The sequence below is a fragment of the Hemiscyllium ocellatum genome, chromosome 3 (assembly GCF_020745735.1).
Source record: "Hemiscyllium ocellatum isolate sHemOce1 chromosome 3, sHemOce1.pat.X.cur, whole genome shotgun sequence".
Lineage (NCBI taxonomy): Eukaryota > Metazoa > Chordata > Chondrichthyes > Orectolobiformes > Hemiscylliidae > Hemiscyllium > Hemiscyllium ocellatum.
This window is the reverse complement of record NC_083403.1, coordinates 12,407,232-12,425,305: the sequence shown is the minus strand read 5'-3', so window position 1 is coordinate 12,425,305 and position 18,074 is coordinate 12,407,232. Positions and strand designations below refer to the sequence as shown.

Below are 18,074 nucleotides of genomic sequence, written 5' to 3'. Positions count from 1 at the left end.
TGTGAGGCAGATTGATGTGATTGGTGTTCCAAATGGAATAGGTGACCTGATTTCTGTCTCTTCCCTCACAGAGATACAAGTTCCAACTCGAACCTTCAGCACCCGATGGTACGCGCTGCCCTCTGACTCAGAGGCGTGTGACGAAAACACAAATGTTCTGAATTTTGGTTCTGCTGTTGAAAGGATGTTGGTGCTGGGTATCTGTTCTTGGGGAAGGTGGGGGTGAGAGGGCTTGTTGAACTGCTAAAGTCTGTTGGGCTGCGCTGGACTCTGACCCACAGCTTTGGCATGGTCCTGCAGTGTGTCCCATAGATTAGAAACCCTGACCTATATCCCCAGTCACCAGACGGAGGCTAGAATTAAATCCGCTTCGATGCAGCAAGCTCTCTTTGACAACCAGGACTTGATTTGTTTGAAGTTAAAAATCCCACAACACCAGGTTATAGTCCAACAGGTTTATTTGGAAGCACTGGCTTTCAGAGCATTGCTCCTTCATAACCACCTGATGAAGGAGCGTCGCTCCGAAAGCTAGTGTGCTTCCAATTAAACCTGTTGGACTATAACCTGGCGTTGTGTGATTTTTAAGTTTGTCCACCCCAGTCCAACACCAGCATCTCCAAATCAGGACTTGATTGAGCAAGATTGATCGGAGGATAATTTCTGGGCGTCGGGCAGAATCTTTCCAGGTCTTTGATATCCAACTGGGAGCCTGCGTTTAAGATGCCATCGGGAAGGTGGCGCCGCTGACAGTGCAGCACTCGGTCAGTACCGCACCAGAGTGCTACCTTCGACATTGGGCTCAGGTTTTTAGATCAGTGAGAGGGAGGTCAAACCTCCCCCCCCCGTGACGTTTTGTCTCTGAGGTGGGGGACACTAGAAACACAGCCGGCAAACTGAGGAGAGTGTCTACGGACCTCTTGATGCCGAGTATCTTATATTCGTGATATTTAACCCTTTGGTTCCCAACAGGCACTTGGGGGTTCGGAGCAGGAGGCAAGTGGGAGTGAATTCTGAACGGGGCAGGCTGGTTTGTATTAGAAGGCCATGTGACTGAGGGAGGAAGACCATGTGACTGCTTCCCTTCCAATCAGGTGCCAGCATGCTAAGGCCTCAGGCAGGACTGTCACGGGTGAGCTGCGGGCCTACACTGTAGGCCTCTGCCCAGCCTCAGATGGATTCTGTGGAACCAGAGCACCTGGGAGAGACAACCTTGACCCTGGGGAATGGTGATGGGGCACAGAGGTGTCCAATGTTCAGGCCAGTCACACCCACTGTCCATTCTCTCTGCAGACCCCAATCCCCCTCTCCATTCCATCCACTTTACTCTTGACCACCTGTTCAGACCCATTCGGTGGTCCAGACAGACCAAGAGCAGGGCATGGGGCAGTGGGCACTGATTGGGCACACCACCTCTGACCTTTCCTTCACCATGACGTCTTTGTGTCTTTCCCTCTCTCAGGCGACACTGGACAGGTCAGATTACAGCTCCTGGGAACAAATCTTCAATAAATACGCCCAGGTGAGTCTTGGCTAATGCACCCTGTCTGACCGCTCCGAGTGTAAACTGGGTCTGGCAATCCCAACACACCAAACGAGGGAGATGATGGCCGAGTGGTATTATCGCTGGACTGTCAGGCGGGTGTGTGACTGTACTGCAGCGACACATCAGGTGGGAGTGTGACTGTACCGCTGTGACACGTCAGATGGGAGTGTGACTGTACCGCTGTGACCCATCAGGCAGGAGTGTGACTGTACCGCTGTGACCCATCAGGTGGGAGTGTGACTGTACCGCTGTGACACGTCAGATGGGAGTGTGACTGTACTGCTGTGACCCATCAGGCGGGAGTGTGACTGTACCACAGTGACACGTCAGACGGGGGTGTGACTGTACCGCAGTGACACGTCAGACGGGAGTGTGACTGTACCGCTGTGACATGTCAGACGGGAATGTGACTGTACCGCAGTGACACATCAGACGGGAGTGTGACTGTACCGCTGTGACCCGTCAGGCAGGAGTGTGACTGTACCGCAGCGATATGTCAGGCGGGAGTGTGACTGTACCGCAGCGACACATCAGGCAGGAGTGTGACTGTACCGCAGTTGAGTGTTATGGATTATGAACTGAGTCGATCCCCTGGTTTTGGAGACAGTGTGGTTACTGAGTCACGTTCTCTTCACGGTCACATTCAGCCCCTATTCTGTTTGCCTCCTCACAGATCCATCCGTCAAACTGGTCCCTGCCTCGATTCAATGGCTCGGAGAGTTTGAGCCCCCCTCTCACCCCCAGCCCTATGTCTCCTAATGGATTGCTGGTAAGTTTTCCATCGCTGCCCGGTGGCTCTGTGCCGTCACGGTTGTTTTGTGTTGAACATAAGAGTTGATGAATGAACAAATTGAAATGAGCTGTATCAGAGTAATCAGAAAAGAATATCACAATGAGGATTAAACGCTGGCTCCAGTAACTCGTGCTTTGAGATCTCTCACAATTCCCCAACCAGAGATTGGACCAAGTATCTCATTCCCAGAGGGTAGGGAGCACAAAGGCATGAGGCACTAACCTGTGAGCAAGGCTGGTGTCTCTGATCTGAGGCTGGTGAGAGCGTGTGTGACAGGGGTGGTGGTGGGCACCCTGGCACTGCAGCCCATCAGCGTTGATTCTCCCAAGTCGACATGCCCTCTCACTCTGCCCCCAATACCCTGTCTGCTCCCTGACACTGGAAGGGCACGATCTCCTCGAGAAACGGCAGTGATGGCACTGAGCCCCAACTGACCAGAAAGAGAACGATCACAGGATTCCCATGTTTGACACAAACCTGTGAAGCATTAACAAGCAAATGATGCTTCAAATACACAAAGGCCAATTTCCCTCCAAGTAGTGGATACAACAAAAATCCATCTTCCACATCCATCAGCACCTGATTGGCCGACAGTCAAAATAAGTACGCCCCATTTTATTTTCCTTCGAGTTTAGCCTCTTGTTAAAATCGCTCGCCTTTTCACTCTGTCAGATCGTCCCTTTGTTACATTCAGCAGCAGTCGCTGTTTTCCACTTGAGATTCCGGAATTCTACTTCTCTACCAACAGGAAGACGGTCATTTCCGTCAGGAGTTTCTCTATTAATGGCACCTGGAGTTTGATACCTGAGTCCTTGATTTTCTGATCACCTTCTACCGCTAGTCCTCCATTAGGTCTTCCAGCCATACAATTTCTGGTCTTAAGTTGTTTTTTTCAGTACTGCTTCCAGGTTAAGGGTCACCGGCCTGCATGCATAGTATTTTGCATTATCTAAGAAAATTGCAATTGATTGCTTTCCAAGTCAAGCAAATTTGAAAAAGATAAGCATTTTATACGTTGTCTGAAATATAATTACCGATCCCACAGACATTTTAAAGAAATTACTCATTGTTATTGTGTTGTGCTTCCAGGTCAAAGGGTGTTAGACAGGATAGGCATCCCTTTTCACCCACATGAACAAGTGATTGTGTGGTCAGTTATCCAGCTTTATGTTCGAGATGCACCATAGGCAAAAGTTAACTTTGGTCTTGCCCACCTGACATGACCAATCTGGCCAAGGATCTAAGTAGGACACCACTCATCCCTCTCTGTTCCTTTTGGTTTATTGACTTCAGTGTCACTGGGTCAGAAACCTGAACTCCCTCCCTCACAGCATTGTGGGTCTACACCCAGCACATGGACTGCAGCAGTTCAAGAAGGTAGCTCACCCCCACCTTCTCAAGGGGCAACTAGGGACGGGTGAGAAAGGCCCATCACTAGGTGGTAACTGCTCCTCTTTCTCTCCATTTCAGGGCAGACCCTTCTGGGCCCAGGTCCACCCTGACGACGGCTGGTCAGAGAGGTACCCACCGCCAATGTCCCCATCATCCCCCACTTCTCCAGTAAGTTCTTGTCTCTTCATCCTCCATCCTCCCCTGAACCCTGTGGGAATTACCCTTGACTGTCAAAGTGAGGGACGTGGGGAACAGTAAACAGCTGGCTTGATTTCAGGCACGAGGGAGGTGTTCGACGTTTAAGGTTCCCGGGGGGAAAGGACAGTGTGTGACCCACTGTAACACCCAGTCCCACAGGGGGGAAAGGACAGTGTGTGACCCACTGTAACACCCAGTCCCACAGAGGGGAAAGGACAGTGTGTGACCCACTGTAACACCCAGTCCCACACGGGGGGAAGGACAGTGTGTGACCCACTGTAACACCCAGTCCCACAGAGGGGAAAGGACAGTGTGTGACCCACTGTAACACCCAGTCCCAGGGGGGAAAGGACAGTGTGTGACCCACTGTAACACCCAGTCCCAGGGGGGAAAGGACAGTGTGTGACCCACTGTAACACCCAGTCCTGGGGGAAAGGACAGTGTGTGACCCACTGTAACACCCAGTCCCAGGGGGAAAAGGACAGTGTGTGACCCACTGTAACACCCAGTCCCAGGGGGGAAAGGACAGTGTGTGACCCACTGTAACACCCAGTCCTGGGGGGGGGGAAAGGACAGTGTGTGACCCACTGTAACACCCAGTCCTGGGGGGGGGGGTGGGGGAAGGACAGTGTGTGACCCACTGTAACACCCAGTCCCACAGAGGGGAAAGGACAGTGTGTGACCCACTGTAACACCCAGTCCCACAGGGGGGGAAGGACAGTGTGTGACCCACTGTAACACCCAGTCCTGGGGGGGGGGGGGGGAGGGGGGGAAAGGACAGTGTGTGACCCACTGTAACGCCCAGTCCCACAGGGGAAAGGACAGTGTGTGACCCACTGTAACACCCAGTCCCAGAAGGGGGGGGAAAGGACAGTGTATGACCCACTGTAACACCCAGTCCTAGGGGAGAAAGGACAGTTTGTGACCCACTGTAACACCCAGTCCCTGGGGGAAAGGACAATGTGTGACCCACTGTAACACCCAATCCCAGGGGAGAAAGGACTGTGTGTGACCCACTGTAACACCCAGTCCCAGGGGGGGAAAGGACAGTGTGTGACCCACTGTAACACCCAATCCCAGGGGAGAAAGGACTGTGTGTGACCCACTGTAACACCCAGTCCCAGGGGGGGAAAGGACAGTGTGTGACCCACTGTAACACCCAGTCCCAGGGGGGAAAGGACAGTGTGTGACCCACTGTAACACCCAGTCCCAGGGGGGAAAGGACAGTGTGTGACCCACTGTAACACCCAGTCCTGGGGGAAAGGACAGTGTGTGACCCACTGTAACACCCAGTCCCAGGGGGGAAAGGACAGTGTGTGACCCACTGTAACACCCAGTCCCAGGGGGGAAAGGACAGTGTGTGACCCACTGTAACACCCAGTCCTGGGGGCGGGGAAAGGACAGTGTGTGACCCACTGTAACACCCAGTCCCACAGAGGGAAAGGACAGTGTGTGACCCACTGTAACACCCAGTCCCACAGGGGGGAAAGGACAGTGTGTGACCCACTGTAACACCCAGTCCCCGGGGGGAAAGGACAGCGTGTGACCCACTGTAACACCCAGTCCCAGTGGGGAAAGGACAGTGTGTGACCCACTGTAACACCCAGTCCCAGGGGGGAAAGGACAGTGTGTGACCCACTGTAACACCCAGTCCCAGGGGGGAAAGGACAGTGTGTGACCCACTGTAACACCCAGTCCTGGGGGAAAGGACAGTGTGTGACCCACTGTAACACCCAGTCCCACAGAGGGAAAGGACAGTGTGTGACCCACTGTAACACCCAGTCCCACAGGGGAAAGGACAGTGTGTGACCCACTGTAATACCCAGTCCCAGGGGGGAAAGGACAGTGTGTGACCCACTGTAACACCCAGTCCCAGGGGGGAAAGGACAGTGTGTGACCCACTGTAATACCCAGTCCCAGGGGGGAAAGGACAGTGTGTGACCCACTGTAACGATGGGTAACTTGCGAGAGCAGGATAAAATCCTGGTTAAATAGTGTTATCTCATTGATCCAGGGCAGGGAGATCACTGCTGCTGGCCTACAGAAGATCCTTAATGGAGTTTTTCTCCAAGGTGAGTGACACTGTGCGTGATCTGACCATATCCCCGGTAGCGGTGAGCTGGAAATATCACCTTCCCGGCAAACTGCATTGACACCACAGTCTGTCTCTCCATTCCAACAGGCCACAGAACATCTGAGGGGTTCAGCCTGGACAGCTGCCGAGCGATGGTGCTGCTGATGGATGTATCCTTGCATGTGGCTGCACTCCCTCACACTAACCACCAGCCTTTCTCACTGAGACACCCTTCCTGGGTCTGCATCTCCCTGTCAGTCAGCACAGTGCCACACACAGACACACACACACACACTGAGACACCCTCACTGGGTCTGCATCTCCCTGTGGACAGTCAGCACAGTGCCACACACGCACACACACACACACACACACACGCGCACACACACACACACACGCAGACACACACACACACACTGAGACACCCTCACTGGGTCTGCATCTCCCTGTGGACAGTCAGCACAGTGACACACACACACACACACACACACACACACACACACACACACACACACACACACACACACACCCACACACGCAAACACACGCACACACACACCGCCCCCCCACACACACACACACACACACATAAACCCACACACACATGCCCATTCACACACACCGCCCCCCCCATACACACACAACCATACACACACACACACACACACACACACACACACACACACACACACACACGTCCACTCACACACACCGCCCACTCCCTCGCTAACACCATTGCTGTCTTGTTGTTTGACTGAAGGTCATTATCTCGTGGGGCAGTAGGACCCCTCCTCAAACATGTCAACATCATCGTGTGATTAGTGCAACCGAATGGGTTAGTGGGGGTGGGTCAGGATGACAGAGTGATCCCTGGGGGTGTGGGGATGGGTCAGGGTGACAGAGTGAGCCCCTGGAGTATGGGTGTGTGTCTGGGGACAGAGTGATCCCCTGGGGAGTGGGGGTAGGTCTGGGGGACAGTGTGTGCCCTTGGGATGTGGGGGTGGGTTTGGGGGAACAGCGTGAGTCCCTGGGGTGTGGGAGTGGGTCTGGAGGACAGAGTGAGCCCCTGGAGTGTGTGGGTGGGTCTGGAGGACAGAGTGAGCCCCGGGAGTGTGGGTGGGTCTGGAGGACAGAGTGAGCCCCTGGGGTGTGGGAGGTGGGTCTGGGGGAACAGAGGGAGCCCCTGGGGTGTGGGGCTGAGGGATACGTGGCCTTACCTGAGTCTGGAGCAACGCCCTGACCTTGGTGATCTGAATTTCCAACTGTTGAGCTGTGGCTGAACCAGTAACAAGGGGCCGTGGCCTGGACACTGCTCCTGACACCTTCGAAGAGGAGCCGTGTGTGTTTGCAACTGCATTCGACTCTTGCTCACATCCTGCAGTTTGGAATGAGTGCATGGTGTCTTAACTTAGATAGGTTCAAATTGAAATGTTCGATTTTAGTGTCTCGTGTACTCAAGTACAGAAGGACAGGAGTCCAGTGAGAAGTGTATAATGTCACCACACACGGCTCTCTCTGAGGACCAACGTATAGAAAACACTTGGGCACAGAGTCGGAGGGAAAAAGTGAGTTAAAATGTTAAGCAATGCTTCATCGGATTGTAGAGACATGAAAAACTAAGTTAGTTTAAACTGCAAAAAGCCTTTAATGTAAACCATAAGGAAACAAAGTACTAATTTAAAAGTCCAATCATCTTTGCTGAGTCCTGGATGAGGACAGAGTGTGGTCCCACACTGACAGGACTGGTGTGTTTCCCACAGGGGGGTCGGGCACTGATTCTGACTCCAGTCAGAGTAAAATATGTCAAACCAGGGTCCCCGCACACTCACCCAACCACGACCGGGATCTCCCAGGCAGGGGCTGACCCTTCCAGCACGGCTAACTGCCTGGCTGGGTTCTGTCTGATACACACTGCCTCTCAGACAGAGCCCTTGGCTGGAATCTCTACCTGGCAAGTGGCAGTATAATTAACACTCTGTTTTACTCACTGTGGTCACGGTGTCCAGACTTAACTGGCAGACACAGTTCAGTGGAACGGGAGGACTCGACAAACACGATTTCAGACGCCTGTGGGAGAAACTGATGCTTTTTAAGGTACGTTAGAGCAAATAGCAGTGAGTCACAAGATCTTTTGGTTAATTACAGGCTGAGACGTGACAGGGGTCTTGTTTTTACCCTGACAGCCTGTCCTGCTGGAATCCACGATCCCTAAAACTGGCCCCATTCCCCACCTTGTTATCTGCACCGTGTTTCTCTGAATCACCTTCCACTCGGCAGCAGTAGTTGAGCTGTGTGGAGCAACACTCCATCTGGATTCGCTGCTGCCCTTTGAGGAGAGTTAGTCTGGTCAAATCGTTCAAATCCCACAACCGTGTGGGTGTGACATGGTGGGACTGGCAACCCAGGTGACCATGAAAACTGCCCGACAGCAGAAAAATCTCACAGTTTACTGTCTGATATCATCACAGGCCGAAATTTGACTTTTATTTATCCACTCGTGGGATATCAGTTGGGCCCAGCATTTATTGCCCATCCCTCGTTGCCCCTTGGGAAGGTGGGGGTGAGCTGCAGTCCATGTGCTATGGGTTGACCCATAATGCCCTTAGGGAGGGAATTCTAAGATTGTAACCCAGCGACAGTGATGTAAGGACAATATATTTCCAAGTCAGGAGGGTGAGTGGCTTGGAGGGGAACTTACAGGGGGTGGTGTTCCAGTGTATCTGCTGCCCTTGTCCTTCGAGATGGAAGTGGTCATGGGTTTGGAAGGTACTGTCCGAGGATCTTTGGTGAATTTCTGCAGGGCATCTTGTAGATAATACACACTGCTGCTGCTGCTGAGTGTTGGGAGTGTAGGGAGTGGATGTGGTACCAATCCAACAGGGCTGCTTTGTCCTGGATGGTGTCAAGTTTCTTGAGTGTTATTAGAGCTGCACACATCCAGGGCAAGTGGGAAATATTCCATCACCCTCCTGACTTGTGCCTTGTAGACGGTGGACAGGCTTTGGGGAGTCAGGAGGTGAGTTACTGGCTGCAATATTCCTAACCTCTGACCTGCTCTTGTAGCTGCTGTGTTTATATGGTGAGTCCAGTTGAGTTTCTAGTCAATGATAACCCCCAGGATGTTGATAGTGGGGGATTCAGTGATGGTAACACCATAGAACATCAAGGAGCAGTGGTTGGATTGTCTCTTACTGGTGATGGTCACAGCCTGGCATTTATGGGGCATGACTTTTACTTGCCACTCATCAGACCAAGCCTGGATATTGTCCAGATCTTGTTGTATTGCAACATGGACCACTTCAGGGTCTGGGAAGTGTTGCTGAACAAAGAGACCTTGGAGTGCAGGTTCATAGCTCCTTGAAAGTGGAGTCACAGGTAGATAGGATAGTGAAGAAGGCATTTGGTATGCTTTCCTTTATTGGTCAGCGTATTGAGTACAGGGGATGGGAGGTCATGTTGCGGCTGTACAGGACATTGGTCAGGCCACTGTTGGAAGATTGCATGCAATTCTGATCTCCTTCCTATCTGAAAGATGTTGTGAAACTTGAAAGAGTTCAGAAAAGATTTACAAGGATGTTGCCATGGTTGGAGGATCTGAGCTACAGGGAGAGGCTGAACAGGCTGGGCATGTTTTCCCTGGAGCGTCAGAGGCTGAGGGGTGACCTTATAGAGGTTTACAAAATTATGAGGGACATGGGAGGGTAAATAGGCAAAGTCTTTTCCCTGGGGTGAGGAGTCCAGAACTAGAGGGCATAGGTTTAGGGTGAGAGGGGAAAGATATAAAAGAGACCTTAGGGGCAACTTTTTCACACAGAGGGTGGTGCGTGTATGGAATGAGCTGCCAGAGGAAGTGGTGAAGGCTGGTACAATTGCAACATTTAAGAGGCATTTGGATGGGTATATGAACAGGAAGGGTTTGGAGGGGTATGGGCTGGGTGCTGGCAGGTGGGACTAGATTGGGTTGGAATATCTGGTCGGCATGGACGGGTTGGACCGAAGGGTCTGTTTCCGTGCTGTACATCTTTCTGACTCTAAATGGTGCTGACTATTGTGTAATCAGCAGCAAACATCCCACTCCTGACCTTCTGATGGAGGGGAAGGTCAATGATGAAGCAGCTGAAGATGGTTGGACCTAGGACCTAAATTTCTAATTCCTCTCTGGCCATAGTGGAGGTGCCAACAGACTGGAGGACAGCTAATGGGGTTCCACTTGGAAAGGAGGTTGGCATTCCAGACCAGGGAGTCTCAGATCAATGGTCAGATGAGCATTGGGAGAAAGATCTGAAAGAGAGAATTAATGTCCAGTTCGAGAGGCAAGGTGTGATCAGGGATCGTCAGTGTGGCTTTGCCGAAAAAAGCATTTACTTAGATTACTCACAGTGTGGAAACAGGCCCTTCGGCCCAGCAGGTCCATACCGACCCACCCAGACCCATTCCCCTACATTTGCCCCTTCACTTAACACTACGGGCAATTTAGCACGGCCAATTCACCTGACCTGTACATCTTTAGAGGAAACCGGAGCACCCGGAGGAAATCCACACAGACATGGGGAGAATGTGCAAACTCCACACAGATACAGGGAGAATGTGCAAACTCCACACAGACACGGGGAGAATGTGCAAACTCCCCACAGACTGAGGCGGGAATTGAACCCAGGTCTCTGGCGCTGTGAGGCAGCAGTGCTAACCACCTTACCACCGTGCTGCCCACATGAATATGATTGAACGTTTTGAGAAGGTGACCGAGTGTGTCAACGGGGGGAGCGTAGTTGATGTAGTTTATATGTATTTGACAAGGTCCCATATAGGAGACTGATAAAGAGGATAAAATCTCATGGCAACTGGACAGGTGGATCCACACTTGGGTGGCGATGGGAGTCAGCGGATGGTGGTAGAAGTCTGTTGGAGAGACTGGAGCCCAATGTGCAGGAATGATTGCTTTGGTCCTTATTATTTGTAATATTCACAAACACTGGAGATGAGATTGTGAAAGGTTGGTACACAAGTTTGCGGATGACACAAAGATTGGCTGGGTGGTTAATGATGAGGAGACAAGGGTTCGATACTCAGAAGATATAAACGGAGTGGTCAGATGGGTAGGTCAGTGGCTGATAGAATTTAACGCTGATAAATGTGAGGATGATGTACTTTGGAAGAAGGAACAGGGAGGACTCGATGAATGGCAAGACACCAGGAAGCTTAGAGGAATACTGCTTGTCCACAGATCCCTGAAGGCGGCAGAACGGAATAATAGAGAGACATACGGGATGCTTACCTTTATCACTCACGGTGTAGATTATCCGAGCAGGGAGGTTATTGTTGGAGTTAGTGAGGCCCCAGCTGGAGCAGTGTGTGTTGTTCTGGTCACCGCGCTGTAGGAAGGACTGGAGGGGGTGCGTGGAGGAGACTCACCAGGACGCTGGCCTGGGATGGAGCATTTCAGCGATGGAGAGAGGCCAGAGAAGCTCGGGTTGTTTTTATTAGAGTTGAGGAAGGAGTCTTGAATAAGATCGAGGGACATGGACAGTGTGAAAGCCACCGTTCCATTTAGTTGAAGCTAAATAACGAGGGAGCAGGATTTTATCGTGAGATGCAGGATGGCTGAGAGTGGATTTGAGGAAAGGGCTTTTCACTCAGAGAATGATGGGAGTTGGGAATGCACTGCCATGGGGCGGGGGTGGGGGCAGTTTGAGACGGGAAACATCACAACCTTTCAAAAGAATGTGGATGAGCACTGGAAATGTGGTAACATCTAAGGCCGTACTAGGAGGTGGGACTGGCGCAGATTGAGATTTGAGTGCTGTCTTAATGGGCTGAAGGGCCTCATTCGTACGGTACAATGTTACAATGCCATGACAGTATCCTGAGGAGGTGAGGACTGCAGATGCTGGCGATCATAGTCGAAGAGTGTGTGGTGCTGGAAAAGCGCAGCAGGTCAGGCAGCATCCAAGGAGCAGGAAACACCGACGTTTTGGGCAGACGCCCTTCATCAGGAATGTGGCCAGGACACAGGCACTAACCAACCCCAACGCCCCGTGGCCGAACACTTCAACTCCCCCTCCCACCCCACCAAGGACATGCAAGTCCCGGGCCTCCTCCATCGCCAAACCCTAACCACCTGACGCCTGGAGGAAGAACACCTCATCATCCACCTTGGGAACCTCCAACCACATGGCCTCAGCAGTTTCCTCATTTCCCCTTCCCCCACCTCACCCTAGATGCAACCCTCCAACCCAGCACCACCCTCACGATCTGTCCTACCTGTCCATCTTCCTTCCCACCTATCCACTCCACCCTCCTCTCCGACCTATCGCCATCACCCCGCACCCCCCCCACTAGCATCGACCTATCGTACTCTCAGCTACCATCCCCACCCCCCAATCCCACTCGAAGCCCCCTTGGGTCCTCCCCACATTCCTGATGAAGGCCTTATGCCCGAAACGATGACTATCCTGCCCCTCGGATGCTGCCTGACCTGCCTTGTTTTTCCAGCACCACATTCCTGAGGAATTGCTGCGGAGATGTCATGGAGCTGAGTTGACAACAATGCCAATCGTATCCTTTGACAACTCGGACAAATGGTGAGCTTCCCACATTGCTCAGGCTCTGGGGACCTGCCCTAGGCCCGATGTCTGTTGTTCGTGCCAGTTTCGACAGGTTGAGCATCCCCATGCTGACTGGCCCAGGCTCCAGCGAGCAGTGATCACGTTGGGATGGGTGAGGATAGACTGCGGGTCGTTGGTTTGATGAAGGAGTCGATGAGGGAGAAGGGGAGGAATGTATCCCAGGGGGTGCTGGGAGGAGGGAAGGATGACCCTTGAACAAACAAGGCCTTATTACCAGGATAGTGAGAGCTTGGTGATTTCAAAAGCTCATTCTGTGTGTCCCTCTCTCTCTGTCTGTGTGTTAGGAACTCTTCCAGAAGAGTGACCTGGATGGAATGGGACGGCTGAATCCAGCCCAACTCTCCGAAAGGCTACAGGAAGTAGGTATGTTCCATCCCCACCCCCCAGCCACCATTGAGGCCATTCGGATTGGCTCAGAGGGCAGGAGGGTGATGGTCGTGGCCTGTGAAGAGCTCAATTTTTCACCAGTGAGAATGTGAGAATAATTACCACGTCTCATAGAACAGTGCAGAGAGAGAGCTTGACTCTGTATCTAACCCCACGGTGTATCTGCACTGGGAGTGTTAGATGGGAGACTGTACAGGGAGAGCTTGACACTGTATCTAACCTGAAAGATGTGTTGCTGGAAAAGCGCAGCAGGTCAGGCAGCATCCACTGTATCTAACCCCACAGTGTATCTGCGCTCGGAGTGTTAGACAGGATACTGTAGAGAGAGCTTAATTCTGTATCTAACCCCACGATGTATCTGTGCTGGGAGTGTTAGATGGGACATTGTAGAGGGAGTTTGACTCTGTATGTAACTCCATGGTTTTTCTGTGCTGGCAGTGTTAGATGGGACACTGTAGAGAGTGCTTGACTCTGTATGTAACTCCACAGTGTATATGCGCTGGGAGTGTTAGATGGGAGACTGGAGAGAGAGCTTGACACTGTATCTAACCCCATGATGTATCTGCGCTCGGAGTATTAGACAGGATACTGTAGAGAGAGCTTGACACTGTATCTAACCTCACGGTGTATCTGTGCTGGGAGTGTTAGATGAGACATTGTAGAGGGAGCTTGACTCTATCGAACTCCATTGTGTACCTGCGCTGGGAGTGTTAGATGGGACACTGTAGAGGGAGTTTGACACTATATCTAACCTCACGGTGTATCTGCACAGGGAGTGTTAGATGAGACATTGTAGAGGGAGTGTGACTCTGTATCTAACCCCACAGTGTATCTGCGCTGGGAGTGTTAGATGGGACACTGAGGAGAGAGCTTGACTCTGTATCTAACCCCACAGTGTATCTGCGCTGGGAGTGTTAGATGGGACACTGAGGAGAGAGCTTGACTCTGTATCTAACTTGCACTGTATCAGTTCCCATTTATCAATGATGTTTCCATGAGGCTTTTTGAAGACGTTGGTTTGAGTTTGTGATATGGGTTCCCAGAGTACCCGCTGTCATTAGGGGCGATGGCTTTCTCCCTGTTCCTGGCCTGCAGTCTGCTGTTGGTACACCATTCCCGTGTTGTGTACCTGCCTGTGTCATTGCTCCATTCCCAACTGGAGAGTTAGAAACAATTCCTCAGCTCTCAGTTTTACAATAAACATTACACTGGATCTAACCCCATGGTGTACCTGTCCTGGGAGTACTCACTGGGGACAGTGCAGAGGGAGCATTACACTGGATCAATCCCCATGGTGTACCTGTCCTGGGAGTACTCACTGGGGACAGTGCAGAGGGAGCATTACACTGGATCTAACCCCATGGTGTACCTGTCCTGGGAGTACTCACTGGGGACAGTGCAGAGGGAGCATTACACTGGATCTAACCCCATGGTGTACCTGTCCTGGAAGTACTCACTGGGGACAGTGCAGAGGGAGCATTACACTGGATCAATCCCCATGGTGTACCTGTCCTGGGATACTCACTGGGGGCAGTGCAGAGGGAGCATTACACTGGATCTAACCCCATGGTGTACCTGTCCTGGGAGTAATTGATGTAACAGTGGAGCAGGGATATACTTGTGCGTCTAACTCGTGTTGTACTTGCTGTGAGAGTATTCTGCAGGTCAATGCAGATTTGGGTTTAAAATGAAAGATAAGTTTATTATGGAAAAGAAATGAAGATAAAATAGAATAAACCAAGTTACTTACTCACAACACAAATTAAAGAGTTTGAAACACATGGTTAAAAAAAAGTCATTAATGCCCAAGATGCTCCTTTACAATCCTTATACCAGAAAAAGTTTCCTTCGATTTCACATTTATGGCGCTTACTTTAATGGTGACTTTAATGCCCATTCTGAGATCCTGATAGACTCTTCCTGCAACCTTCATACATCTGAGCTTAGACTTTCTCCGCATCAAATAGCCCTATTTGGGTTTTTGACCAAACACTTCTGGTCTGGAACATTTAAAACGACACTGAAGTAATCTCTATGTTATTAGTCCTAAACTACCTCCCTTTCTCAGGATGAACATTTTTGCATGTACAGTTTCAACTAAGACTTTTGAAAGCAATTATTTAAAGATATGGTGTTACCCTAAACTCAAAAGCAATTTGAGATTCTTTCACCTGAAAGCGCAATGCACTATACTGTTTACCTTGTATAATTGTAAACTCTCCCATTGCAATCAAATCTTTACAGGAAGTCTCTTTCTGATACTGTGTTTCAAAAGAAATCTCCATTCCTACAGAAATACTTACAAGTAAATCCCTTCAGTCACAGAAAACCCATATGTCACTGGTTCAAAATCTAAAAACATCCCACAATAAATTATCTTCAAAGATAAGTAAATCACACACAATGCAATATGAGATTTATTTGCCTAATTCCATGTTGAATCTGCATGGACTGTATCTGATGTGTAGTGGGAGCTTTACTTTGCACTTAACCCACACTTTACTCGCCCTAGTGCTGTTATTAGAATACAGCACTGAGAACTTTACTCTGTGTCTAACCTATAGGCTCGAGAGTATTTGATATCACACTGTAAAGTGGGGTGATTTACCAAGTATTTAATCTGTGTTATACCAAGAGTCATAGAGATGTACAGCACAGAAACAGATTGTTCAGTCTAAATCGTCCCATTTGTCAGCATTTCCCTCCAAAACCTTCCTACCCATCCTTTTAAATGTTGTAATTATACCAACCTCTACCACTTCCTCTGGCAGCTCATTCTATACACACACCATCCTTTGTGTGATAGTTTTTCCCTCAGGTCTCTTTTAAATATTTCCCCTCTCACCTTAATCATATGCCCTCTAGTTTTGGACTCCCCCATCCCAGGGAAAAGACGGTGACTATTTACCCTATCCATGCCCCTCATGATTTTATAAACCTCTATGAATCTGTCTGATGGGCGTTTGATAGGACAATGGGAGTCCTGTTCTGAATCGCGCCTGTGTGTACCTGTCCTGAGAATAACTGACTGGATGGTATAGTGGGACTTGAAGCATCTAACCAGTGTTGTACCCATTTCAGGAATTCTGGGTGTTCACCATGGTGACTGTTACATTGACATAACCTTCCTTCGTCTCAATCAACATGAAATGTACTGAAAATAAGTTGCAAACACTGACGTTGCGTTGATGACATTTACAGGGTCTCACAGTAACTGCTGTTCTTTTTTTTCTCCCTGTTACTCTCTGGATGTTTTTTCTGTTGTGTCTTGAAGGATTTACAGTGACTAACTCTGCCCTCAGTCTCATGACTCTGAGGTACGGTGACTCATCAGGAAGGATCAGTTTGGACAGTTTCGTCAACTGCTTCCTCCGTGTGGAGTTTACAACCAGTAAGTGGTTCTCAGTCATCGCAGAGATGGGGAGGAGGGGAAATGGACACTGTTCAGTACATTGTCTCCTTGGAACAAGGGCCACTCACCGCTCCTAGCCCAGGGTCCTGGTAACGTTCCTCATTTACAGGCATTTATCCAGCTGAAAGAATGGCTCTTGGTCCATCACTCCTCCTGTTTGGGGAATTCCAGACCATAACTCGCTGACTAAATGTTTCTCTCCATGTCATGTATCTTAGATCTGACTCTTTGACAAATGCAAAGTGGTTTCTCTGTCAGCTCGACCAAATTTGGAGAACCCCTCTTCAATTTTCTGTTCACCTTCTCGCCTCAATGAAGGACAATCCCAGCATTATCCACCTGTCCTCAGAGCCGACGTTCCCCGTCTCTGGAAGGTTTAGTTCGTCCTGTATTGCTGTCGCTCTGTTTTAATGTCCTTTAGAGAATGCTCCAAGTCAGACTCCATCCTGTAACTGAGGCCTGACAGCGTTGGGATTTGAACTCTCCATGCTGAGAGCATCCAGATCATTTTATGGGGAGACACCAAGTGAAGGAGTCCTTCCTGATTTCCTGGGAACCCTACTTGTCACATCCAGCCAGTCCACAGTCCGTTGTCTGTCTCCCGACTCCCAGCCAATCCATATTGCAAGGCTACTTACAGAGTCATAGAGATGTACAGCAAAGAAACAGACCCTTCGGTCCAACTCGTCCATGCTGACCGGATATCCCAAACTAATCTAGTCCCCTTTGTCAGCATTTCCCCCTAAACCTATTCATATACCCATCCAGATACCTTTTAAATTGTACCAGCCTCCACCACTTCCTCTGGCAGCTCATTCCATACACGTACCACCCTCTGTGTGAAAAAATTACCCCTTAGGTCTCTTTTATATCTTTCCTCTCTCATCCTAAACCTATGCCCTCTAGTTTTGGACTCCCCACTCCAAGGAAAAGACTTTGCCTATTTATCCTATCCATGCCCCTCATGATTCCCGGGATTCCTTCTTTCCTGGGATTATTCTTATAAAGCTATATTGGATCCCCTCCGACAATAGATACTTCCCTAGATACAGGGTGGCACGGTGGCTCAGTGGTTAGCACTGCTGCCTCACAGCGCCAGAGACCCGGGTTCACAGGCAACTGACTGTGTGGAGTTTGCACGTTCTCCCTGTGTCTGCGTGGGTTTCCTCCGGGTGCTCCGGTTTCCTCCCACAGTCCAAAAATGTGCAGGTTAGGGGAATTAGCCATGCTAAATTGCCCGTAGTGTTAGGTTAAGGGGTAAACGTAGGAGAATGGGTCTGGGTGGGTTATGCTTCGGTGGGTCAGTGTGGACTTGTTGGGCCGAAGGGCCTGTTTCCACATTGTAAGTAATCTAATCTAATCTAAAACTGCTCACAATATTCCAAATGTGATCCAACCAGAGCCTCAGCAGAACGTCTGTACTCTAGTTTTCCAGAACATTCCCAGGACTCTGCGTTAAGATTGTACCTTTTAGCATGCATCTTGCCTCTGTACCCTCACTCTTCCAACCAAACCACTTGCTATTTTCTGCACCAACTGTGGTCACGTGCCTCACCATTTCACCTGCGGTCCAGGTGAATTGTAGCATGTCTGAGCAGATTAATGGAACAATGTCTCCATGCACATGCTCCACTCATGAGATTATCAAT

General features: G+C 50.3%; 1 protein-coding gene across 4 annotated transcripts in view; it reads left to right on the top strand.

Moving 5' to 3' along the window:
• LOC132836295 (calpain-11-like) overlaps positions 1 to 18,074 on the top strand; it is a 100,384-nt gene that overhangs the window by 66,533 nt on the left and 15,777 nt on the right. For all 4 annotated transcript variants that reach the window (XM_060855703.1, XM_060855711.1, XM_060855698.1 and 1 more), the window contains 9 exons: positions 72 to 108; positions 1,460 to 1,519; positions 2,217 to 2,312; positions 3,807 to 3,896; positions 5,941 to 5,998; positions 6,109 to 6,170; positions 8,026 to 8,094; positions 12,911 to 12,989; positions 16,288 to 16,404. In XM_060855703.1, the coding sequence (XP_060711686.1) occupies positions 72 to 108; positions 1,460 to 1,519; positions 2,217 to 2,312; positions 3,807 to 3,896; positions 5,941 to 5,998; positions 6,109 to 6,170; positions 8,026 to 8,094; positions 12,911 to 12,989; positions 16,288 to 16,404 (668 nt within the window). The remainder of the gene's footprint in view (positions 1 to 71; positions 109 to 1,459; positions 1,520 to 2,216; positions 2,313 to 3,806; positions 3,897 to 5,940; positions 5,999 to 6,108; positions 6,171 to 8,025; positions 8,095 to 12,910; positions 12,990 to 16,287; positions 16,405 to 18,074) is intronic.